Genomic DNA, 26,917 nt, shown 5'->3' with positions numbered 1-26,917 from the left:
CGTCTGAGAGGAAGTGGCCTTTGGTTTGGAAGGTATTGTCGGGGGGATCTTTTGAATTTCTGCAGTGTGTCTTGTAGATAGTATACACTGCTGCTTTCGAGCATCGGTGGTGAAGGGGCTGGATGCTTGTGGATATGGGCTTGCAGGCTACTTTGCCCTGGATGGCATCAAGTTCCTGGGTGTTGTTGCAGCTGCAGCCATCAAGGCAAAATGGGAATATTGCGTCACACTCCTGACTTGTGCCTTGTAGATGGTGGTAGGTTTTGGGAAGTTAGGAAGTGAGTTACTGGCCACAGTATTCCTAGCCTCTGACCTGCTCTTGTAACCACTGTTTATGTGGCTACATGTTTATGTATAAACGTTGAAGACTATTAGTCTGCTTTCAGTTTAGAAGGAGCTGGAATTGTTGTTTATTCTTAGAGGGGAAATGCCATAGCTTGCAAGGAAGGAAAGAACATATAGATTTGGAGGAGCATCACATTACATTCAGCCACAGTGTGCTGCATAATCCTAGCATACATTGTACTGTGCAACTGGAACAGGCAGAGAGAGAGGATGTAATGTGCACCAAGGGGGGAGACCAGTAGCAGTTGTAAAGGGAGGAAGATGAGGACGCTGTGGTGGAAAAACATCACCTTCAGCATGATACGGCATTGCAGCATTAGGCACAACAATCCAGACAGGACCAAATTGACACTTGGTTCCAGTGTTTGAGAACTGGATGCAATTATCATTCATTGACTGTAAATATGTCATTGTTCAAAAGGTAAGTTGTCCCTGTTTTTTTTTTCCCAGAAGCAACAGCGGCTGTTTTTGTTTGTTTGTTCTTCATTTTAGGCATTGTTCAATAAAAGTTAACATTTTCAACCATTTGAAGACTTTCGAGCATGTTACAGTTCCCAATTGAACAATGGCTCAATGTTGCACAATGCAAGGCATTAGGGAAAGATCTGCACTCTCTTGAGTAAGGTTCTAACATGGTACAGTGTGAAGGATGGGTAGTCTGTGTAGATTGGTTCTTGTAGCTACTCATACCATTCTTGTCGATCAACCAGGTGATAATGTAAAGTAGCAATACATTTACAAATGTGAGCTTTTATGGCAACAGTTCACTGGGGAACTGAGCTGGAGTTCATGCCCCACTGCTCCTGAAGTCAATACAAATGTGAAAACATTTAGTCAAGCTATGCAAAGTTCCTAAACAACCTGACTCGAACTCAGATTAAAAGAAATCACACCCCAGCTCATTACCTAATATGATCTGAAGGAATGACTGAACAAAGAGACAGGTTAACGGACACATTTGCTTTGTCTTAATTGAATGTATAAATTTGGGGAACTAGTAATCGGGTGTGTGAGTTTTATGGAGTGTGGTTAACTGAAATAAAGCTCTCACTAAATATGTGGACTCAGATTCTGTTCAAATACAGTTGTGGCAGTGGATGGTTCAATCAAAGTGTAAAGTTTCAGGGTATGATAACCCACCCCAGCTTTTTAAAAATGATTTCAATGGCCAGTAGAAGAATGAAATTAATGATGTGGACCTGGGTTACTTCTTTACCAAAGTGGAAGCAAAGTATGCCCTTAACACTTTTGTTACCACACAGAAGCAAGATAGGAGAAAAGATTTCTTCAGACTTGAAACCTGATGGTTTAAGCATGGTTGAAGATTTGGATAAATGATCTCTTGACTGCTTATGCATAGTTAGGCTTTGACAAACTAAGGAAGACTGACGATAGTACCATGCAAGTGTACAGAATGGAATTCAGATGTTGGACAAGGCTGCAGAAGTTAGAATTGGAATTTATTTTGAAATTCTACTATCATGCTGGCATTTAGGTTTTGAAGAAGGGCAACTGAACCCATAAATGTTAATTCCGATTTCTCCCCACAGATGCTGCCAGACATGCTCAGTTTCTCCAGCAATTTGATTTTGTTTCTGGCATTTAATCAATTGAGCTGTGCCAAAGGATCAAGGTATCAAGTGTGGACAGATTTTTAGTTTTGATGGGTATCAAATTTGTAGATACACACACTTTTAGAGCACATGCTGGAGCACTGAAAAAATACTTTTCAATTGCATCCAAATAGGGCTATCAGCGATATGGCAGAAAATGAAGGACACAATGGTAACAAATTGGTGAGATTGTCTAACGTAGGTCACAATTGACAGCATGAAATGAGAACAGTAACAAATAGAAATGAGATTGGAAATTATATTAATAATTCTCAAAGAAAATAATTTTGGGATTTACAATAAGTGAATGAACTCCAGGAATGTTGGAAATGATAATTAATAGTTCTAAGAGAAAATAATTTTGGGATTTACAATAAGTGAATGTACTCCAGGAATGTTGAGGATGTAGTCAATCATGATTCTGGTGCAGTTCACAAACTGTCCCAAAGATATAATGAAGTATTTGAACTAAAGTGAAATGAAAAATTTGGAGGTGAAAGATGGAGACACAGATCAAAGAGAGGACACTTTATTGGTCACCAGATGTTTCAGCTCAGTAGTTAGTGGGTTGGTTGTGGACTCTTTCAATTATACAGTATTAGAGAGTGGATTTATGTCTGCAGTGTCTGAAATAGACTTGCTAAGATGGTCAGGAAAAAGTGAAAGAATTTGAGAATTCCACCAGTTTCAGGTATTGGGATGATAACACAAAGAATCTTTGAAAAGATTGGTTGTTACTTGCAAAATAACCAGAAACAATCATTTTATTTTTGTGGATGCAGTGTCTAGTGAAATAGATTTGCTATTAACTCGGCCATCAATGAAAAAAGCACAGATTAAAGTAGATTTAGAAAATGACAAAGCTAAGCTATTTGGAAAAACAGGAAATTTGCAATCTACACAATTGAGACACTATTGGACTTCTTAAATGGTACACAGTCTGTTCAGTTAAAAAACTTAACAAGTGTTTTTAATGTCAGGGGGTGAAAATACAGAAGATAAAATGTCAATTGTATTAAAATTACGGAAGCAATTTGCCTAACTATCCTTTCAAATTTAAACATTTTAGTAAAGGATGCATGCATAAGGGATGTGGATAATGATAAGTTTATGGGAGACATAAGTGACAAGTGTGGGATTTGTTAAAAAAAATCAAAAAACATTGTCATAGCTTATAACAAGAGATTTGAGTGAGGTAGTAGCAGTGGATTTATAGGTATGGGATAAAGTTAAAAAAAATACATTTTGTAGATTTAGCCACAGTTTGTCAGTCAACAATAATATATTGTACAGATGAGAAATAGTTATGGTTGAAGTAGTGGATAAGTGTGTAGGGACTGGATTTGGACTGCCGACTGGGTTTCTCACCGATAGTAGTGGGTGTATTCTATTGATGACTTCATTTCTACGTGTGTGAATATGAATGCAGTAATCATGAATCCAGCAGCAGCAGGTCCTTTTGCCAATTGGTTATGAAATGAACCATGCAATAATACACAAAATGGTTTGCAAAAGTTTGGCAGATCAGCCAAACTATGTCATTATCTGTACTTGCTTAAGCGTACATACTATAAACCCCTAAAATCCTGTGTGGCCTTCTCCAGCTGGATGATGAAAGGAGGTTTTCTCTTGCGAGAGAATCTAGAACGAGGAATCATGGTTTAAATATGAGAGGGCCACCATCTAAGGCCGCGATGAGTAAACATTTACTGAGTTAAGAGTCTTTGGGAATTACTCATCTCAAAAGGCAGTGGACGCAGCAGCTTCAAATATTTTTAAATCAGAGATTAATAGATTCTTGATTACCAATGGGTGTAAGATTATCACAGACATGCAAGGATGCAGACAGAAGTTAAAATCAAATCAGCCATCATCTTACTGATTGCAGAACAGGTTTGAAGGGCTGAGTACCTGAGTATTATTTGTTGCAGCTGGTGGGAGGACATAGCGCAATCAGTTATTTTGTGGTAGGAATCCTAAAGTTCCATCAGTATTAAGTGAAAAGTCTCCAACCCAGGAAGATGTTACTATTAGTTCTGCTTTTTCAAAGTATTTGAATACACTGCATGCAGTTATCAGAAAAGCCAAAGTGTCAAAGAATTTGGCAAGCCCTAACATACAAGATAAGGCCATCGGAAACCAGTTTCAATATGGGAAATATGGTTTATTTTGAAAGGAGGGAATGGAGAGACCTGGGAAAGTTAGGCATAAAGGTGGAAAAATAAGCGTCCAACAAAGAAACCAACTATTCAGGTGTATTCTTCAAGATTACATGGTATGAATTAAAAATTTACAGATTATGAAAAAGTTATAGAAAATAGAGAGGAGCAAGGTACCTCTGAGCTCCATGTGTTACATAGCTATGAGGATCAAACTGCTACAATTGAATTTATCTAATGACGAACAGATCAATTCCAGTAGTCAAGGTAGTAATTGATCCCAAAGAACAGCTACCAAAAATGGATAATGAAGTAAAATATTAACTAGAAGAGATAAGTCAATGCAGTAACTATAAGTAGAATAGGAAGCTCCACTGGAATGTACAAAAGTTGAATGAGGGGCAAAAGGTTAGGCCCATGGATCAGGAACATGAAATATTCATGTCAATTGTGACAATTTGATCCTCACAGATGTGTAACATGTGGATCTGAGAGGGATCTAGCTCCACTCTATTTTCTATAACTCTTTCAGAATCTGTAAATTTTTAATTCATACCACGTAACCTTGCAGAATGCACCAGAACAATCATACTGCACAAACTATTATTTTTCCTTCTTTACCAATAACTTTTCCCAGGTGCCTCCATTCCTTCTATTATAATAAACACGGAATATAAATTGCAGGTAAGAAAACAGTGTAATATCAAATACTCTGTTCGGGAGTGAACACTCCTCGTGAAGAGATCATAAACCATTGAAAAAAATCCTTTTAACACGAGCAGAATGTCAAACAGAAGCCTCTGGAAAGAGCTAGAAGGCAAGATACCAACAGCAGCAAAAGCTCAATTAATCTGGAAATGTTTAGAGCTACGAACAAACTAGAAGACAAATTAATAAAAGATACCAAACAACAAGTACTACAAAGCCAGAGAAAGTTTGTGATGCGCACTGAGGTGTAAAATAGGGGAGAAACAGCCCTCTCACATAAGCTGATATGCACAGAAAACATATCTCCTTTTTGGAATTATGAGGATAAAGTAAAACTTCGGGATCAAGAGTAAAGCAGATTCACTCATTGCAAGAAATGCAATTTTGAAAAATTTCTTGGCTTTATCAGCAACAAAACTTTGGGTGTGTAGATCAATTGGTGCTGAAACTGCATTTCTGTAAAGAGATCAACTCAACAGGGAAGCTTTTCTTCACTGTCCAAAAAGAGACGTCAAATGCAATGACGACATTCTGGAATTTAAAGAAATGAGCATATGGCCTGAATGATGCCTCCAGAGTTTGCTTTTTCATCGCAAAATCTGTGTTATTAAAATTGGGCTGTCTTCGGTTTAACAAAGAACCTTCTATGTGTTACTGACATTGAGTGCCAACTTCAGACATTTTTATGAATCACCAAGATGAAATTTTGTGGGGTGGGAGCAGAGAGTTTGCAAATGTTGCGACAAATGGACCTGAGGCCAAATTCAAAATTGGAAGTCAGACTTTTTTGCTTTTAAGAACATTGTCTTGGAAACTAGGCAAGATGTAACAAATGTCACTTTACATCAGCAATATTATTTGGAAAATATTAACCCAATTGTCTTTAGTCCAATAGGACATCAAAAAAAGGTGCAGTAGCTTCCAAAATTGAAATGAAGGAATAGAGGTCTAATTGGATAGCTGAGTTGGCTAGACACCCTAACCAGGCCAGATGTCAATTTTGAAATATTGGAGTTGAGTACAATTTTGAAAAATCCCAAGATGGAAGATATTATTCAGGCGAAGAAAACATTGAAAAAAATTTAAAAGGAGCATTGTGTTTGAAATTTCTACCATGGACAGATGCCAGCAAGATGAAAATTGTTGCTTTTAATCATGCTTCTCATGTAAATTTCTGCGATATATTCTCAAGTGCAGGACGGTTTGAAATTTTCTTATGGGAAATGTTGCCCTTTAGCTCGAAAGTTAAAATGATCAGGGTAGAAAGAAAGCACCTCATCAGTAGAAAATCATTTCATGGGAAGTGGTCCTAAACTTTAGCATAGTAACCATGCTGACAGAGTCATCATAGGAAGAAGCAAAAGTAATATGAACTGATCTTGTGTTGTACCTCCAAAGTTGAAGTAAGCATTTAAAGTAACCATCGATGTGAGTGACATCGGGGTAGGGGCTATCCTTCTTCAGGAAGATTAATCTTGAATAGAGAGACCAACTGGGTACTTGCCCAAAAAAACCACACAACATTAGGAACTGTACTCCACAGTAGGGAAGGAAATGTTTGGATTGTTAATGGCTTTCAATCACTTTGAAGTATATGTCCAAAATGGATGCAAGGAGACTACAGGTATACTGACTACAGTCCATCAGGTTTTGTGCAAAGGTTTAAGACACAGAAAGCCACGTTATTCTGTTAGTGCTTGTCCCTGCAATTCACACACTGACCATGTTCCTAAACTAAAGTCCCACTTGCCTGTGTTCGGCCCATATCCCTCCAAACCTTTACTATTCATATATCTATCCAAATGTCTTTTAAACATTATAACTGCATCTGCATCCATCATTTCCTCTGCAAGGTCATTCGACACACAAACCACTCTGTAAAAACACTGTCCATCATGACGTTTTCAAAACCTTTTTCCTTTCACCTTAACAAGTATACTGTTTTAGCTTTGAACTTGCCCACCCTAATTGTACTGTTAAAAACTCACACGCATTGTGTGTGTGTGTGTGTGTGTGTGTGTCTTTTTGTTCAACTTGTTTTTCAATTTCGTGCATGAATGGACCTCATTGCATTTGTCCTGCTGGGAAGTGGCATGCTGACAGGTCAGAACCCCAAAGTACCATCGACATACTTAGCCATTTAATGTTATTTAAAAGATGTCTGACACTGACAAATGACTGTAAATGTAAATTCAGTTGCTGTCAGGAAAATTCATCTATGGGACCTATGGAATGTTGCATCCGAATGTCAAAGAAATTTCAAACAGAGAGAAAATTAACGGGAAAATATTATGAGGGGGGGCTGACCAACCACCCGCTCCTCACCTCACCCCACCCCTCACCACTACTGCCAACCCCTCCTCAGCAGAAAACCACCTCTTGCAGAAGTGTTTAAAACCAACTATAACGCTTACCTGTGTGTTTAATGGCCTGGTATCCTAATGTTTGTACCAGTGTATGTGAATGTCACAACCTTCAGAACTGCCATTAAACACCTCTGCAATGAAGGTAAGAAGAAATACCCTCTCTTATTCAAAGTGCTAGAAGCAAACTAGCCAGCAATTCATTGTTGAAAAGCATCAGGACAAAAGAATTTCTTTAGCTCACAAAGCCAACATTATTAAAATTGACTGGTAAACTACTGATGTCAGTGCTACTGCATTGGCTACAATGTTCAACATGTCAAACAATCAACTGGTCATCTCTTAATTCTAACTTGTGAATCACTGACCACAACACATACTCCGGGCCAGGATTTTGGCTCCTGATTTCCAGAATCATATCTGGAAATATCCTGACATGACAGACCCACCTCAGTTGAATGGCCCCTATTAGACTCTATTTTCACCGAAGGAAAATGGGCAGGATTGAGATAACAAAGCGTGGAGCTGGATGAGAACAGCAGGCCAAGCAGCATCTTAGGAGCACAAAAGCCTCTATAACAACCATGCTCCCTACTCACCTCCACTGCCCCCTCATGGTGCTTCATGGCTTGTCACCCCATGCTAATTCATCCACCTCCACAGTCCACTATCCATCATATGCTGACTTCACGTGCAGATAAAGAGAGAAAACCTGCTAACAATGTAAAACAGCTATCACTTTTGCCCACTTGGCAGTGAAAAGAACTCCTATTCAAGAAACCCTTTCAAAGCTTTTAAACTTCTTCAAGTAATCAATCACTTATGAAAACAAACAAACTTCTAGTAGACCCTACATCAAAGACATTTAATCTTTTAATAGGTTGTTTAAATTGCCAAACTGTGATGTGAGAATCCTCAGTTGAAAACCTTCAAATGGTGGTTTGATTAGTAATTCTTGTTGAGTGCATGCAAACACTTTGGCAATGTACAATAGATTGTGCTGCACTCTTGTGAGTACTTGTCCAGTGAAATTTTGCTGGTAGAAATTCTTTCCTTTCTCATTGTGCCATATGGCATATTAATGCTGATAAATGCTATTATCACTGCAGATAATTTATATATTTATTCATGAATTAAGTTTTTTTCCAATTGCATTCTTTTAGTTTTACAGCTTTCGGATGGAATTCAACCAAATTGATGCATTCAAAAGCTTACATATAAATCAGACTATCCAGATTATGCCTCATAACACAGTAATGCTTATGCAGACTGGAAGATTATTACACATTCTCAAATCCTCTCAGTTAGTGTAAGATGCCTCAAGTCTCTGAGTCAAAATCCTCTCTATGACAGCACAAATTTGATATCCTCTCTGAAGTGAGGTTGGGGAAACTGGACAGCAAGTCACTCTCACCTACTTAAATATTTATTCCATCTGGTGCAATGTTTTTGATAAGTAGTGCATGTTGAATATTAAACAACACGTGGTCACTGATGCATTCATTTGTGAAAGTGATCTCATAATTCATACTATCCCACAATGGTTGCAAACCAAGGTTATTTTTGATTTGGAAGAAGAAAGTTAGTGATGCTTTGCTGCTTGACATCTATAATAGATATCTATTAACAGTATTGATCATTTGAACATGAAATGTACTTTATCCAACTTACAACTTATCGACCATACTAATGTACTTGCTGTAGTTTATTAGTCGCTTTCATATGACTTTTCATATTGGATTCTTGATATTTACAAGGAGGGAGTGAAATTCCACTCCCGCCTCCCTACCCCCAACACCCAACCCCAACCCCACACCTGCACTCACAGAGGTAGGTAATATCAAGGACAATAGCTTTGAAGTCTGCAAGTGCATGTAGAAATAAATGTTTTAATATACTAGGCATTCTCCACAGCTTTGTACTAGAGCCAAGGGCAAAGCTGAGAAATGAGTTTTGTACCACAGACTGGGGCAATGTTGACTATATGATTCAAGCACGCAACCCTGAAGACGGAAGCATTGTGGTCCCCTGTCAAATTGCACCTAAAACCATGTTTCCATTAAGATAGCAGAGGTTAATACCCTGGTTGAGGCCCTGTTAAAATCAGCTGGCCCTGGAGGCAAGGGAGGGGAAGGAGGTCATAGAGTCATAGAGATGTACAGCACAGAAACAAACTTTTGACATTGTTAGGCCACTTCTGAAATATTGCATGCAATTCTTGTCTCCCTGCTATAGGAAAGATGTTGTTAAACTTGAAAAGGTTCAGGAAAGGATGTTGCTGGGTTTGGAAGGTTTGAGGTACAGGATAGACAAGGGCTATCTTCACTGGAGTCAGAGACTGAGGGGTAACCTTACAGAAGTTTATAAAATCATGAGGGGTATGGATAGGGTGAATAATCAAGGTTCTTTTTTCCCCCAAGGTAAGGAAGTCCAGAATAGTGAACATAAGTTTAAACAAGAGGGGAAAGATTTAAAACAGACCTAAGGAGGAACATTTTCATGCAGAGGGTGGTGTGTGTATGGAACGAACTGCCAAAGTGTGGGAAGCTGGTACAATTGAAACATTTAAAAGGCATCTGGATGAGTAAATGAAGAGGAAGAGTTTATAGGGATATGGGCCAAATGCTGGCAAATGGGACTAGATTAATTTGGGATATCTGCTTGGCAAGGGTGAGTTGCACCGAACAGTGCTGCACTTCCTATTGCTGCAACTCCTAGGACTGCACGCAGCTAAATAACAGCTAAGAAGCTAAGCTGCAATGTCAGGAATGACTGAAAATAAGTAAATTATCTACTTAATCCATTAAATTATCTCCTTTCTAATCTTTTATCAAAAGATCAACATGGCAAAATATCTTTCTTTAAAACCATTTTATTAACCTTATATGTCTTTTATTGAATAGAAACAACCTTTACAGCAGTATTAAACAGACAACTAGTCTACAGGCACCCATTTTCATCATTCTGTCCACATATGCAAATCTGCATTAAAATAATAAAACTAAATAAAATATGATCCTATCTTCCCATTCCTGCCCCTCTGTTCTTCTACCCTGTTCCATTATTTTTTACTAAAATCCTTATTTCCCAGCTCTCTCCATAATTTCAAAGAAGCAGGTTTCACCTCACCAGCAATTTGGCTCTGTTAGTGTTTCCTCACTCATTCTCATTGTGAGAAGGATGGAAACAAACTTGGAAGCAGAAAATGTTAGGGATAGGGAAGCAGATGGTGAGGGACAAGAACACGGAGGAGGCAGGGAGATGGAGACATTGGGAGAGAAATATAAATGTGCCACAAGCCACAGAGGAAGACTTGCTGCATCTGTTGCTGCAAATGCAGCAAAACAATCAACCTGTTTACAAGTACGTAATTTACCAATTCTGTGACACCTCAACTGCACAGAAGAAATTTTTCTCTTACATGTATTGTAATGTGTCTATATACCGTATAATGCTATAACCTACAATTAATGTAGTGTTACAAAATTTCAAGTATTTTCCTGCAATCAATAGGCAATGTTTTGTTTTTTTTTCAAAGATTTGTTAAATATTTGTTCATTTGAAGCAGTAAAATGAGTCAGTCTAATAAAGGAGATATTTTGTCAGTAGTTATAGTTTTACTAATTGATTCACAAAGTTATCCTGTCTTTCACTGACTGAGCTGTTTGATCTGTCTTACAGAGGAGGTGCAGCAGCACTATACACAACTGAGGACAGGCGAAATGATCATTATTTTGGTTGTGCTCGTCATGTGGGCAGGTGAGTATTTGCTCTGCACCGTTTTTCTTGGTATTTGATGACTTTTTTTTGTTTAACCTGCCATAAAGAATGATGAGGGGAGAAGATGTTGTGATTTCATTTCAAATTGAAAAGAAGCATTTTTGCACATTTTGGGAGTTTTGCAAACAATGCTACAAAACCTCTTCATTCAGTAAGTTTCTACTGTCCAATTAAGAAAAAATAATAGATTTCCGTATTTGAGATCAAATTAAAGGTCATACAGTCACAATTTTATATCTGCAAAGTCTGAACTCCAACAATTAACAGGTCCTTTAGGCTTGCGTTAGTTGCACCTTTTACTATTCGATGGTGACAAGATTCTACTGTTAACTCTTTCTTGTACCTTCTTGGCTTTAAGGCAATTGGCCACATTTCCCACTTCATTCCTACTCCAGCCTCTGTGGCAAAATCCTCATCTATCCCATCTTCACCTTTAAGTTTCACTTCTGACGTGTTCTCCTGGTCAGTCCCCCATGAGGCAATTTACCTTCAAATTTGTCCAGAACTTTAAATTCTGTTGCCTGTGTCTCATGCTATTCCCCATCAATCCTGTTTTTATCAGCCTTCAGAAATCTCAAAAAAGCTGAATTCAGAATTCTCAACCTCTTTAATAAATCATTCTAACATGCCCCCATGCTTTACATCTGCAAGTTACTCTATACCACTAGACCAACATATTCCAACAGCTGGTATTCTGTTTAATGTTGTTTCCTCTTTATACATTTTCAAAAACTTCTCAATATCTACATCATTGCATTCCCTTTCCACCTTTAATTCGTCTGCAGCTACAATCCATTCAGCCTCCTGGAAATGCATTGGGACATTTACATTATGGGTGGCAAATTATTGAGACAATGAATTGTTATCCATATGAAGTGTAATTATTAAGAAATGTTGCTTTTCATCTGTGTGCCAGGTGTGATAGCACTATTTTGTAGACAATATGATATCATCAAGGACAATGAACCTACCAATAATAAGGACAAAGCCAAGAGCTCTTCAGAGTACAGTACACCAGAGCACCCAACAGGAGGTCTACTACGCAGCAAGGTAGAATAACTATTATCTGACGTACAAAAAAAGTCAAACTATGTCTAAACTCAACGATGTACACAGGAAGAGAAATCCTTTCAACAGCTGAATGAACAAGTAATATGTCAATATGTAGCAAAATTGTGAATTTCTAATTACTTGCATTCTCAGGAATTCCCATTATCCCATGTAAAATGAAGTAACATTTGTTTGAGTATTATTTAACTCTCTGACGTGCACAAATTGTTTTCTCTCCATTATATATTGGAACAAAAGAACACATTTTGTTATTATAGTACCAGCTTGTGCAACTCCTCTCTGAAAGCAGATCTCCCATTACTGGTTCAGAGATAGTAGGAACTGCAGATGCTGGGGAATCTGAGATAACAAGGTGTGGAGCTGGATGAACACAGCAGGCCAAGCAGCATCAGAGGAGCAGGAAGGCTGACATTTCAGGCGTAGGCCCTTCTTCAGAAATTCTGAAAAAGGGATTTAGGCTTGAAACGTCAGCTTTCCTGCTCCTCTGATGCTGCTTGGCCTGCTGTGTTCATCCAGCTCTACACCTTGTTATCCCATCACTGGTTCCTCACTCTCCATACTACTCTTCTCTTATTTTGATATACATCAGCTGCAATTCCTGCACCATTGGTTCCACAGAAAGATTCTTTAAATCAAAACCCTGCCATTTCCCCTTCCTGCAGTTGGATGGAAAGGGAATATAAAGGGAGAATAATTGGGTTTGTCTCTCTCAAGAAATGCTCAGGCCATTCTCATCACCTTGAAAATTAACTGCAGATTGAGAAGCTCCATTGGAACTTCCTCAACTTGCCAGCAATTAAGCGCCTCGAGGAATCAATTAATGGAAATTTAAAGGCCTCAAAAAAAAACACTGCACTAAATATTTTTCTGTCAGCAAGCAAGAAAAGTGGCTGTTTTGTAACTGGGTAACAAGGGTAATTTGCCTGCCAGGTTGATGTTGGGAAACTTCTGTTTGCTTCAGTCTGGGGGCTTTCAGAGGCATATATTCGGGTCAAGAGGACGACGTCTAACATCTACTCATCTATGCGTTTCATGCTTCAGATCTGCTTGTGATCCCTCCACACAAAGCCCTACTCTTCTCTTCTTGATGCTGGATCCCCAAAAGCTGCAGGCCTCTGATTGGCCAGTATGTGGCAAGGTTCACGCCAACGTGGAGGCCTGGGATGGGCCGAGAAGCTTGAATCAGCTCCTAACAAATTGGTTGGCTCACAAACTGGAAAGCTTTCTGGGTGGTGTGGGTGATGAATCAGTCACCACTAAACACATCCACCCACACTTTGCCTGTGATTGTCTGTCATTTCTTACTTCTCTTTATTGAAAAGCCTGGAGACCTGGGGAAGAATTCTGAATGAGGCAAACCCAGTATCTTCCCCTTAATATTGCAAACTACAGCATTTGGCTGGATCATTAATCACTTTACCATCACACATACCTAATGAAAATGCCTCGAGGATGACAATAAATTATATAATGGTTCTCACTGTTTTCCATAATGCAATCAATGAAACTCTCCATGGCACTTAATGAATAACATGAAGGCAGATGAACTTCAATAAAATCTTGAATAGAATTATAAAAGAAAGGCTGATCCTGTTTAGAACAACTTGGCGTATCTCTGAATGTAAAGTCAATTTCCCTTGGCCAATGCATCCAGAACAAGGACACAGTCACAAGATACCCTATTGGCCATTTTGGACTGAGATGAGGAGAAATGTCATCACTCAAAGGGAAGTAAACCTGAGGAATTCTCCACCACATAAGACTCAAGGGACAAAGTCACTGAATATATTTAAGAAAAAAATCGACGTTGAGATGGAGGATCAGCTATGATCATGTTGAATGGCAGAGTGGACTCAAAAGGTTGAATAGCTTACATCTACTCCAATTTCTTATGTTTCTTTTTCACTCTGATTTCTCCATTGTTGCCCTCCTGTGCACGACACTCCCCTACCCCTACATGAGCGGCATCCTTCACACTGCTCAGTCTCCCATCTCCATGAAGGCCCCACTTAATTTATTTCCACTGTGTTACTCATTATCTGGTCCTGTGTCCCACTTGCAAACAGCTTCTGAACAGCCAATTTTCCCTTTTTAACCATGCACCTATTGTAATCTCCCTTCTAGTCACTTCTTTTAAAAACCTTTACTCGCTAGCCTCTAAAATCAACATGCAGGGCCAAATTTCCCATCCTTTGCTGAATTGAGGCTTGCTTTCATCCCAGTTCAATTTCTGCCATCCAATAAGATGTGCCACTGATTCTGCCGTTATAATCCAACATTGGAGTTGTTTACGTATTTTTGCTAGGCATGCTGGCCTGAACCAAATAAGAGTAGAGATTTGCTGTTTCAGGCCTGCTCCTGCCTAATGTCTCCAAGGTACTGGTAAAAATGGAGAAATAGTATTTGTAATTCCGAGCCACTCTCATTGCAATGTGATTGCTGTATAAGCTTCCTGTGTTTTAGCAATGCATCACTTGACCTCCATGAGAAAGCTGCAAGGTTTGAAGTATGTATTCAAATTTTTGGTTTTGTGTGGGAAATGTGTTAGATTCATCAAACCAAACTGTAGAAAGAGTCAGCCACACTAGCCATTTTTTTTGTACATCAGAGATGAATTGCAAAGCAAGATAGGGGATGGCATTGCCTCAGACAATATGTTTTGTAATCAGCAATTGGTAATATTGACGGATAATCAGTAGTTGTTTACAAAGATCATCTAACATTTTCTGTAGAATGGATTTTGTCACTCAATGTTTACCATCAGATCGCATTTACCTAATACACTTCCATTTCTGAAGAAGGGTCCTGACCTGAAACGTCAACTTTCCTGCTCCTCTGATGCTGCCTGGCCTGCTGTGCTCCTCCACCTCCACAAGCATCTGCAGTTCTTACTATCTCTGAGTCAGTTATTACCTAGCTGTGTGCCCATGACGCTTTTTTTTCTGATAGATCAAATTGATATAAAATTATTATAAAATCATAGAATCATACAGCACTGGAGGAGTACATTTGATCCATTGTGAACTATGAAAGTGGTCTCACTTCCCTGTTCTTTCCCCATAGCGCCTCAATAATTTCCCCTTCAAGATTTCATCCAATTCTCTTTTGGAAGTCATACCTTTAATGTGTTTTTTTTAAAATCAATTCTTCCTCGGAACGTGAATGGCGCTGACGTTTATTAACCTTGCAGCCTGTGCATTCTACACGTGAACTATTCATAGCATAAAGCATTTTCCCTGCCCATCCAGGTTCTTTTGTCAATTACCTTAAAATGTTTTTTAATATCACCCACAAGTACATTTATATCTATTATAGATGTATTTACAAACAACTTGGTATCTGTTTGAGTGAAGCCTAGTTCTAATTACTTAACACTAGTTGCTGACAGTTCTGTACCTCGGAAACAAAATGTTGCCATCATGCTGGTTTATTTCTCCCCCATGCAGTTAAGTTTCTATCTCAACTGCATCACTGCGCACAGGTTATGTACCTCTCCACAAGCATTAATGAAAGGATAATTAGGGAGACAGCTATTAATAGCTTGGTCTGCTGCACTTCCTAGCAGCTTGTTTCAGAGCAGCATCCAGCAAGACCTTGAAATAAATTTCTCCTGCCTTTTCCACTATAATTACATTGATTAGGGAGTGACTGAGAAGATTTAATAACCCGCAGAATGCCTAACTTCAGGCTGGCTTTTAAAGAGGGTGAATGAACTGTACAGAACTGTAAAAGGACAGCTCCAACTGTTCGGTCTGTACTTAAGTTGAATAATAGCACTCCTGACCTTTACTGTGCAGGAGATGAGAGCACTGCAGATGTAAGAATTTAAATAACCACATTTCAGTGCCCTGATACATAAAGATCATGACTTAGAGATTGGATTATATTACATTTAATTTCAGGCAGAAAATGGTAGCTAGTTCCAAGGTCCATATCTTTATGCTGGTGCCTTTTGAAGATTAGGAAATTATCCTTCAAGTTGTTGTTCTTTCAATTTGCCCTCAATTTAGGTGCAAATGTAATGGGATAGAATTTTACAGATATCCATCAACTCCCAGGGAGAAGAGCAGTACCTCTAAAGTCACATGCCATGGTGATCCCAGGCCCATTGCCAACCTACTCCCTTTGTACTTTACCAACAGCAGGGGAGGCATTGGGTGCTTCATCTGCCCTTGAGCCACCTGGGGCTCTTATGTGGCCATTTAGTGACATCTAACTGCATTACTTCCATCGCACTAGTATTTACTAACAGTTAGGATGGATGTTCCTCAGCCATACTGTGCCCAGCTGAGGCTCAGTGAATGTCATTTGCACGGGACATGGTTTATTATCATTGAAAATATACATGTAATTCTACAAAGCTGAACGTTGCCTTTAATTTCCTGAGTAACCTTACAGTCCTTAAACTACTATGTTCTGACATCAGTTTAAAACCTGTTTTGGAAGTGCAATTTGGTATGGAAGTTTATACTACCCCAGTTACAGCTGGCCAAATGGAGGATGAGGCTGTTCTCTCCCTCCAAAGCCTCCTGCTTCTTGCACTGATATTGTTTCTGGAGTGTCCACTCCTTTGATTAGAATGGCCTCTTAAAATACTCCAGGTCATCCCCAAGCACAGTGGCTTAGTATTGCATACTATGTCGGCATGATAATCGACATGCAGATTCCTCCTGTGTAGTTACAGTCGTTTGATACAGCAATGGAATTCTCAAAATTCAGTTATTCCCTGTGTATGAGTTTCTGTCCCAGCAAAAGGAGCTACAAAAGGCAAGTTCGAACCGATAGCTCTCTCTCTCTCCTTGGATACTGCCTGACCCAATGTGATCGCCAGCATTTGTTGTTTTCAGTTCAAAAGGCAGTATTGGATATTGTAATTTCCTTATTGACTGAGCCCACCCCAGGATCCGGGCTGTCTGGAAAAACAGTTCTACCATATCTCTGATCTAATGTTCCATATGAAACCTCGCAGCATTGCCTCACCAATACCTATTCAATATAGTCACTCGAAGTAAATGGCTTGAATATCTGCCTGACCTGATCCAATTTGACAAAGAATAATTGCGCAAACTAGAATCTTCTCCAGAATATTTCTGTTAGTAACTGAATGAGAATTGCTTTGCATTGAAGCCTTTAGTCAGACAATGATACTGGATCACCATAGAAACTTCTTTATCCTGTCCAAAAATACCCGGCAAATTTCATGGAACATCAAAGTGGGGTTTAGAAAGTGATACTCGAGGTACTTAGCATAAGAAACAGTTATGGGGGCCTGAGTGAGGTTCGTCATTGGTGACAGAACAACAGGAGATATGTTCAGGTTCAATCCTTGACAAATTCTGAAATGTTGTCATAGTACCTGACATTTACAGCATTTACAATGTTTAGTCTGTCACAACAACTTGTGTTGAAATTGATTCCACAGGGGAAACAGCTAGTGATTACACTGAAAAAGAAAAACATGGGAAAATCATAACAAAACAAAACACATAGCTGCTGAGCCCTTTACAGATTAATGACAGCACAAGTGAAGTATATGCGAATGGCAAAAGCAGAAATAATTGTTTTGACTCATGAGGAAACTATTTTTCTTAGCTAAATTCTGTTGCTATTCAAATAATGTACAACTACCATCATTTGTTTTATAAGTTATGGAATTCCAACTGTAAACCTCCCTGGCTTTAGTGAAATTACTGAAACATACAAGATTCTAAGGGGGCTTGAGATGTTGAAAAGATGTTTCCACGAGTGGGGAAATCACATACTAGGTGACAGAATAAGGAGAAGTACATGTAAAACAGAGATGTAAGGGTTTTCTTCTTTCAGAGGTTAGTGCATGCCTGGAATTCTCTATCCCAGACAGTCATGGAAGTTAGATCACTGAAATTAGTTAATGAGGAGGCAGATATTTGAAACATCAAGACTAGTCGAGGCCTAATATAACTTTATGTTGCTCAGTGTCAGATTTTGTTTTGAGCAACAGCACTTTCTGCAAGTTCCCCTCAAGCCACTTGCCATCCTGACCTGGAAACATATCACCATTTCTTCACTTCATCTGGGTCAAAATCCTGAAACCACCCCACCCACCCAACTCCAATAACAGCATTGTATGTCTACTGAAACCTCATGGACTGCAGCGGTTTAAAAAGGCAGCACACCACACCTTCTCAAGGGCAACTATGGATGGGCCATAAAGCTGGTCCAGCCAGTGACACCCATATCCCACACATTAACAACAGCTTTCCTGTGGTCAGCATTATTATTAATCCTACTCAAGGAAAATGGGGCAAGATTTGCCTTTGGCATCATACACATTGCTTAGCAGTTGAATTAAATATAAGGGTAACCTTCATTGCTGACATTTAAGTGCATAGATTTTTTTTAACTCTACGATTTTGTACATGTCATGGAGAAATAAATTTAGTCCATTGCTTCTGACTTAATCATGGCTGTAGGACAGGGTGGTGCAGGCCAAAATTAGTTGAATATAAATTCAAGGCTGATGCTTGGAAGATTAATCAGCATATGGAAGTAATCTCCAAGTAGTGTAAGGGTACAAAATCTCAAACTAACTCAAAGTTGCTTTTATACTGTGAGTGCCAAGCAGCAAGTGCTCAGATCAAACATAGGCTGCTGAATTTATTATGTTATTTATGACAGGCTGCAGGAACTGATGACATTCATTTGATTATAAAATTTCTGTCACACCTCACTGGGCCAACACACTGGAAATCAAGCTCCACTGTTCTCAGAACCATCACAGCAGCTAAATATTTTATCACAGTATGTAAAATTCTCCAGTTTACCTGTCTTTTAGACCCAGGTTGACAGGAAACATGGGCTAAGTTTCAGTACTTAAGAAATATTATTTAACTACAAATAAATGGATTCTAGCCAGAGGTAAACAACTGTGAAGCATCAACACCAAGTCTACTAGTTAAAGCTCTCAGCCCTTAAAAGTCCTTGTAAAAATACATACAGACAGACATTGAGAGACAAAAAAGGCATTGTTGTTATGGTTGGAGAGAAAATGCAATCACCCCTGCCCACAGAGTTCACTGAGATGATTTTTTTTTGTCAGGACTTGCTGTCAATCTTACTTCTCCATTTATTCTTCACCACGTCACAGCAGGCGCAGGTTGACTGATTCACAAATTACAAATTGTTGTAAAGGCAGATACCCAGAATTTTGCCCAGCAATGAAGATTGCAATACATTTCCAAGTCCAGATGATTGCATAATTTGGGTCAATTTGCAAGTGGTGGTGCCTGCTGCTCTTGGTGATCTAGGTGGCATGGGTTGCAGGTTTGGAAAGTACTCGGACGTCTATTTCTCAAGTGCCTACTTCATGACGAGGTTATCTTGTGATATTCTGAAAAGGTGTTAAATTGGAAATCAGTTTGTCTCAAAAGGAAAGAATTTCCAGTTAGATTTTACTTAATATATTACTGGCAATTTATATTATCTGCAAGGAATATTTATTATAAAATAACTTACAATATCTCTACATGGAAACGACTTCAGATTAAACACTGTCTTTTAAACATGTATAAAAGGCATTTACAAATACTGATATAGTTGAATTGAAATAGCTTTACTGTCAATGTGCTTGAATGAATACTGTGAAAAGTTTACAAGTCACCACCGATGGTGCCATCTTAGGTACAGATTCTACAAAATAAGTTCTTAGGAAAAATATTAGAAAAATAAAGAAATCAAAAGTCCAGCGTTCGAGATTGTATGATTAAATTAGAAAACAGAGAAATAAAAAATTTTGGGACAACACAGTCCTTCTAACCCAGTCCACACCAACACATCGCTGTCAGTTCATGCTGAGTCTGGATTCCAGACCATGCTGGGCTTCACCTCAAGGCTGGGTGGCCTCAAGGCCCGGCTAAGACCGCGCCAGGCCAAGAAGCCTGCCACCATGTGCTGCCAACAGACCACCATGCCAGTTCAAGAGAATGCCTCACTGAGTCTGCACTGATGCCGGGAGTTCAGGATGTCACCGAGAAGAATGGAGACAGAAAGATAAACAAAGAGAAAATAAAGAAAAAAAATGGACAGAATGGACGAGCCCTGGCTGAAGTATCCTATTCTGCCATCGTCTTGGATTAATCTTTATAACTTGCTTTGTAACTTCTGAAAGATACACCCCAGAAGATTTTCAGGAGCTCCTTTGATGGTGTAATTACTGTGGAAGTTTGGAAATCCCATAGCGGCAGACATGCACAGAGTTACCATAACAGAATAGGAGGAAATCTTAGGGAAATTCCCATTGACAATACCAGTGGCCCAAAGGGAAGGTGTAATACCTTTCCAATTTTTTTGCCATACTGGTTAGAAAAAACTGTGAACTAATAAGTCAGTAACTTTGGAAGAAATGAACTATCAAACTCCCTAGATAAAAAGAAAATACTGTAGATGCTGAAAATCTGAAATAAACACAATGCTGGAGAAACTCAGCAAGTCTAGAAATGTCTGTAGATAGAAATAGAGTGTTATCTCAGATTCTCCAGCTTCATCAGTTCCTACTATCCCTGAAATAGAGTTAATGTTTCTTCAGGAGTATTTCATGTTGCATGATATGTTTGGCTCCGTTGGTATGAAATGTAATAAGATATCAAACCCTCTATTAGACCTCAGCTTGAAAGTCTAGGAGCAAGTATATTTCCAAAAAGAAAATTGAGCCTTTCAAATGGGCAATGGGATAATGCCATGAACTAGTACATCAAAGAGTTTTTCAAAAAAACCAAACATCTCTCAAATTTGAAACAAATAATGCCAAAACATTTAGAAAGTATTTTATTAGAACTTTTAAGAAAGAACAAGTTTACCTTTTGAATGAAAGTCTATTGGTAGCTGAAAAGTTGGAACAGTAAAAGATGACATATGTCAAATATCTACATGATCCAAGCATTACACTCTACCATGTTAACTGCAACTAAAGACAGGCTACGTGGAAGTCTTATAGAATACGCAGGTCATAAGACTACTGTTAACGTGTCAGCCAAAATAATGCTTGTGATATCAAATTTACAATTGCGATGTCACCAAATAGAAGCCAGGATTCAAGGTATTTAATATAGATTCATTGGCCATGAATTAGTTTATGGCAGGTTGAAAGTGATGTTGCCCATTGTACTGTTTATGGAGTTAACACAAAACAGCTAAAATAATCACTACCTCTTCGTTCCCCTACCCAACTCCCTCCATTTCGCACCCCCCAAAAACGTGCTGAGAGATAACTAGATAGCTTTCAAATGGCTCTCAAAATGGTGGTAACTTGTGCAGTGTATCTGTACTCAGGAAATGTAGTTAGTATTTCTCAAAGCTTGTAAATGGTGCCCTAGAGCAGGTTATGCATTGACAGAGTCAGGCCATCTGTCTTATGTACACGGTGTAGGGTGTGAAGGAGAAAGTGATTTCAGACCCAATCCTAGCAACCAGATGCCCAAATCTTTTCAACAAATCATAAGGTGTGACCCAGATTGCCCAAGCCTTTAAGCAAGAAAAAGAGAAAGTGTAGCAACAGTACATAACACTACAAACTTAAAGACAGAAATAATATAATTTTATGAGGTGTTCCTAAAAAATCTGCAAATGTTGGAAACCTAAAATAAAACAGTAAAGCCAATTTTGTAAAGAGGGAATTGGGCTGTTTCATCTAAAGAACTGATACAGAATCAATAGTTTGAATCACCCTCCACCTATTCTAATTGTCTAAGATTCCAAGACAGATTGACATTGTGCTGATGAATGCCAAACTGGTGTAAACGTTTCAATTCACTCTCTCTAATGAGCAAGGATTTTAGTTCATACAGCCAGACTTGACAATATTTGGTCTGAAGTGCTGCTAGTAAATAATATTGTCCTAAATAATAATTTAATCCTTTTTTGTTTTGATTCAGTTTCCAAAGAACAAACCTGCTGTAAATATCATTGAAGCCTGACTGCTGACTAATAAGAAGATGGTTTAATTAATCCATTATCCTTCTCTTGGGAAGGAGCATTGGCTTCTACATTGCAGAGTCCTGCTTCATAAATAGATTTGAAAGCACACAACAATCAAGACTTTTTGAAATGATCATCTTCATCAAGGATAGGAGATCATTTAATTTCTCATCTGTGAAAAAGAAGAGCCCTAAAGTTTTGTATAATACAACAAAAGGTATTTAATAAAGATTTCTATCTTTGCATTCTTGCAAAGGACTTTGCTAGTTTAAAAATATGGTTGCATACATGCAAAGTTTTCTCACTGACATTTCATTGAATCAATTATAAACAGTTGATAAATGTTTCAGAAATCCAAGCTATTGAAGGTTATCACGTCAATTGTAAGCAACATGTTATTATGCATATTTTAAATGTTCAATGTCTCTTCACAGAGAGGAATGTGATTTTTGGCAAAAAATTCTTAAATGGATCCACAACGATGGTTTAATATAATCAGAGCTAGCATTACGACAAGAAAACAGGCTAGATGACTTTTGAGTTTCAAGAACAACTTTAGTGTAAAGGTGATGATTATTAGATTTTTATCACTTCCTTCAATGATATTAACACTGTTTTGCTTTTAAAAATGATAGTTTAGGCTTCAAATCTGCAAAGAAATATGAAAGACATATACAAAGTGGTAACACTTCCTTGAAGTTTAAAAAATAATTCTTTCAGCCTGTGACCATTTCCTACTGACCAAGTTTCTGAAAATATTTGTTTACACATTGTAATGATTGTTTAATTGCTTTTTAATTACTCTTATAGGGGTCTTGCGCCATAGTGGCAGCACACCTATCTTTGGGCCATGTCCCCTTATTAGAAACAGGAGGAGATTTAATCACAGGGTTCAGTAGGTTGTTATAACAGACTCCTTCCATCATTTTTCCATTTCATGGGAGAAGAGTGCGAAGATACATTTTAAAACAGCAATTCTTTAACCAAGAGAGCACCTTTGACTTGAATCTAGATAATGATCACACCATTAGCCACAAACATTAGGCAGTTTGAGTGTTTTCTTTCAATTTTATTCCTCATAACTGCAGTATGGATTTCAATCAAATGTGAAAGCAGAGAACACCTGGTAAAGCATTTATGATTTGTATTCATTATCCCACTGTAGGCGTACTTCAGAATATAATAAATGTATATTATGAAATTTTCACAAGGCTTTAGGACATGTGACTCTGAGGCACACAATTTTCTCAAAATTCATGTTTTGTTTTATTTATTCAAGGGACACCAACCATCTGCTAATCTTTCCTGATCAACGGCAAACATGACAAATAAATAATATCTGTAACAAGACACATATACCGGGAAAGACCTTAGATATGTTCATGGCTGTGTTTTAAAATTACCACTAAGATTGGGATTGAAGTTTTTATAAGTTTTTTTTATTTCTAAATTTACTGCTAAAGCATATTATAGTTTGCTAGACACTAGCACAAGAATGGTTGTGTTGATATACATGCTCCCAGTCACTTCATTCATATTTGATGTAGCTTTGATGGAACTGAACCTTGGATTATCACTCCCGAGGTAGGTGCAGTTGAGAAAATTTCTAGCTTACGACATTTGCCTTGGGATCAGAAGAGCCCTAAGTGTTAGAGCCATCATTCCTGGTGGTGAGGTGTAGGTTCCTGCTGGAGTCGGGACCACACTCCTTGGAGGCACCCACAGGGACTTCTGAGTGCTTGGGCAAACTGGTTAAAAGGACTGCCTCAGTTCTGAAACTTTGTTCCAGCTGTGTTGTTAAATATTAGGCCCTCTAACCCTTGTCTCTCTCACATATTCTGCCATGTTAAAAGAAACTCTCATTCATAAAATCCCGTTCAATACATTTAAATCCACTCAAGCACCTAAGCCCTTCAAAAAAACAAAAGTCTTTCTTAAATTATGAATATCACACAAAGCACAAGATTGCTAATCCATTAATAACTTTTTGAAGCTATCAATCATACTATGAATTTATGCCCAGACCCCTCCCCCACCCCACCTACTTCGTGGAAGCAGCTAAGCAATAATAATGTTATAATGATAGCACTTCCGGTTAAGTCAATAAGCACATTTTCTTTCCAACTCTCAGGCACAGTCTGAGTCAGAGTCATTTTCAAAATTTAAGTAGTTGACCATTTGAATAACTTGATTGCTTGACAGTTCCACTAACCTTACCCACTGACCAGATACATGTACATTAAAAAAAAGTAACATGCAGTGTAGAATGAGACCCTCACTCCAGGGAAAATATGGTCTGCTGTAAAAAAACAATGAATTCAAATGGTCCTGCTGTTCAGATTATCTCCCATCTGAGAGTCACTTTTCTCTTTCCCCTAACTAAGGCAAAACAAGACCTGTCGGAAATGGAGGTAAGACTTTTGGATCCAGGGTCCAAACACCATTTTGGATAAAGTGTACAGTGCCCTCTAGTTTGTGAAAATATAGGTATAAGCATTTATAGAAAAATGTCAAAACATTAATATTTGACTTATTTCAATCAGTTCAAGTTACAAACCAAAATTGTAAAATTACATTGAAGTTACAGTCTCAGAACTGTATGGTAAAATGGGGCTATCCAACTTTCCCCTTCAAATGCGAAAATACAAATGTAAAACATAAAATCAAGCATTCCATTGCATTACAGACCTCAAATGGCATTTTTGTACTTTGATTTTTGCTGTCTAAATTTGAGTGTTCTCTCCGAGGCTTTTCACTTGTTATGGAATATCAAAGGATACAAAATAGAGGAGGACAGATATAACCGAGGTACAAATCACTTGTGTTTCCACTGGGCCTAATGCTAAATGCAGGCCATGCCTGCAACCTTTGGTCTTTCTGGCAAATTTTTGGCTACAAGATTAAAGTGAAAACTCAAGGCTTCACCAAATACAGTGAATTTGAGAGTCAAACTGCAGGGGAATTGCCGACAAATTCGGGTTGAATGGAGCTTTTATATAACTGTGGAGATCTCATGTAACTTGATTTGCCAATATACATGCTATGTAACAGAGAAAAATTGCAAATGAAAACACAGTAAAACAGCAAACATGGAAAAAATACTTTTATTTTCAATGTGTTCACATCTTACAACTGCCTGACATGTTCTTTGCAAAAGGCATTGAAGAATATTTTGAGTTTTATCTGGCAAAAACTCAATAACCTTTTTCTGCTTAATGTGCTATCATTGGGCCCATATAATGGAGTCCTTCCTGTCATCAATGGAATCAAACATGCTTTCCCTGTTGTGCCGCAGTGAACCTTATGCTTCACAACAGGTAACAAACTTGCTGGCAGGACTTCACACTTCTTGGTAATCTCTGCTTTTTGTCAGTGTTTTCTGCTTGCTGAATCAACTTCACTTTCTCTCTAGTTGACAAAATGTTTAAACTTTCCACAGGTTTAGCCATACTAGCAGGGCTTGAGCCTCCTTCGACAAGGAGATCTCAAAGTCAAATTATGGCTTGCCCAATGCTTGGTAATTTCGGGATCCAACTTAGTCCAACTCAGCTCCGAATGGTTGGTCATACGATGGGTTTGCATGAGTCTGGCCAGTCCAGAGTCAGCATTCCAAATTCCAAAACTTTGGCTTGTGACAGGCATTATTTTATTGCAATTGCTATTTTGCTGGCAGGGACAGGCTGACAACTTAGACAACTGGAATTGTGGCTTATCCAAATTTGCCTCATTACAATGTCACCCAACATTTCATACCATTCTAAAGTGCTGCGTAAAATATCCATGTACAATGAACTCCTATCGATATTTTCCTCAATAAATAAGCCAGCTATGTGAGTCAACAAGTCCTTAAAACTTCATTCCGTTAATCATTTGCACTTGTTATGATGTGTCAGAACAGAACGTTTTGCTTGATGTGGGTCTCCTTATTCTTGTCTAGAATGAGTCAGTCAAGAGTTTACATGGCTTCTTTCTATTTTTCTTCTGAATTCCCACCTGTCAAATTAGTGCTTGAAATCTCCCTCAAGCTAAAATGTTTTCTGCAGTATTAACAGTGGCCTTTTTAGACTTTTAAAATGTGATCTTTAAGACCTCATGCTTGCATAAAAGTCTTGGGTATCTGCAAACGTGACTCTTTCATGTGCTTTTTTAAAACATTCCCTTATAAGGAGAGAATTCTTTATATTGTTCAAATCTCCAAATTTGACATCATTTAACTATAGGTTCATCTATGCAATCGGGGGCCAATAGTCTATTGCTTCAGTATAAGCTCTTGGACTAAGTAGTGCACCTAGTGCCATTCCCCAACCATCTCCCCATAAATCATGCACATTCTGCCTTTCAAGATAACAATCCAGTTCCGTCCTGATGCTTCAATTGAACCTCCTTCCACCACAGTCTCAGGCAGCAATTTTAGATCTTAACCATTTGCTGAACATTTCGTGTCTTCCATTGTTTATTTAACTAATTACCTTAAGTCCACTTCATTCTCAATCCTTCCAATGCGGAAAGAGTTCTCCAGTCCACACGACGATCAATTGTCTTGATACAGCAGTCTATTATTGTGTTATACCCAGAACAAATTATTTTATACACAAGTATTTATACGTATGTGGTCATGTTAATTATTATTATGACATACAGAAAATTTTAGAGAAAAACAAATAATGTACAGGAGAAATATTTCTCACTAAAGCTGTTTGTAATTGAAAACTATTTTAAGTTGGTATGTTTAGATGCATAACACCAGTCACCGCACTTCTGAAGTAATTCTTTGTGTGAAGCAATTTGTGATGTTTGTGTTATTACAGCATAATATAAATTAAACAATTGTAAATCACTGTTTAGAATAATGTGTACTAAAGTAATCCATGCAACTGAAAAACAAAGTGAGTGTTAGCTGCCCCTTTGTGAACAGAAACCTAGAACT

General features: G+C 38.2%; 1 protein-coding gene across 1 annotated transcript in view; it reads left to right on the top strand.

Annotated features, from left to right (window-relative positions):
- The window catches only part of fndc5a (fibronectin type III domain containing 5a), a 95,946-nt gene extending 69,274 nt beyond the window's left edge, over positions 1 to 26,672 (top strand). Inside the window, exons 4-6 of the mRNA XM_048557802.2 lie at positions 10,870 to 10,947; positions 11,885 to 12,018; positions 21,948 to 26,672. Of these exons, the coding sequence (XP_048413759.1) occupies positions 10,870 to 10,947; positions 11,885 to 12,018; positions 21,948 to 21,989 (254 nt within the window). The 3' untranslated portion in view covers positions 21,990 to 26,672. The remainder of the gene's footprint in view (positions 1 to 10,869; positions 10,948 to 11,884; positions 12,019 to 21,947) is intronic.
- Positions 26,673 to 26,917: the final 245 nt, after the last annotated feature.

The sequence above is a fragment of the Stegostoma tigrinum genome, chromosome 24 (assembly GCF_030684315.1).
Source record: "Stegostoma tigrinum isolate sSteTig4 chromosome 24, sSteTig4.hap1, whole genome shotgun sequence".
NCBI lineage: Eukaryota > Metazoa > Chordata > Chondrichthyes > Orectolobiformes > Stegostomatidae > Stegostoma > Stegostoma tigrinum.
The sequence above is the reverse complement of the archived record's forward strand: the minus strand, read 5'-3'. Positions and strand labels throughout refer to the sequence as shown.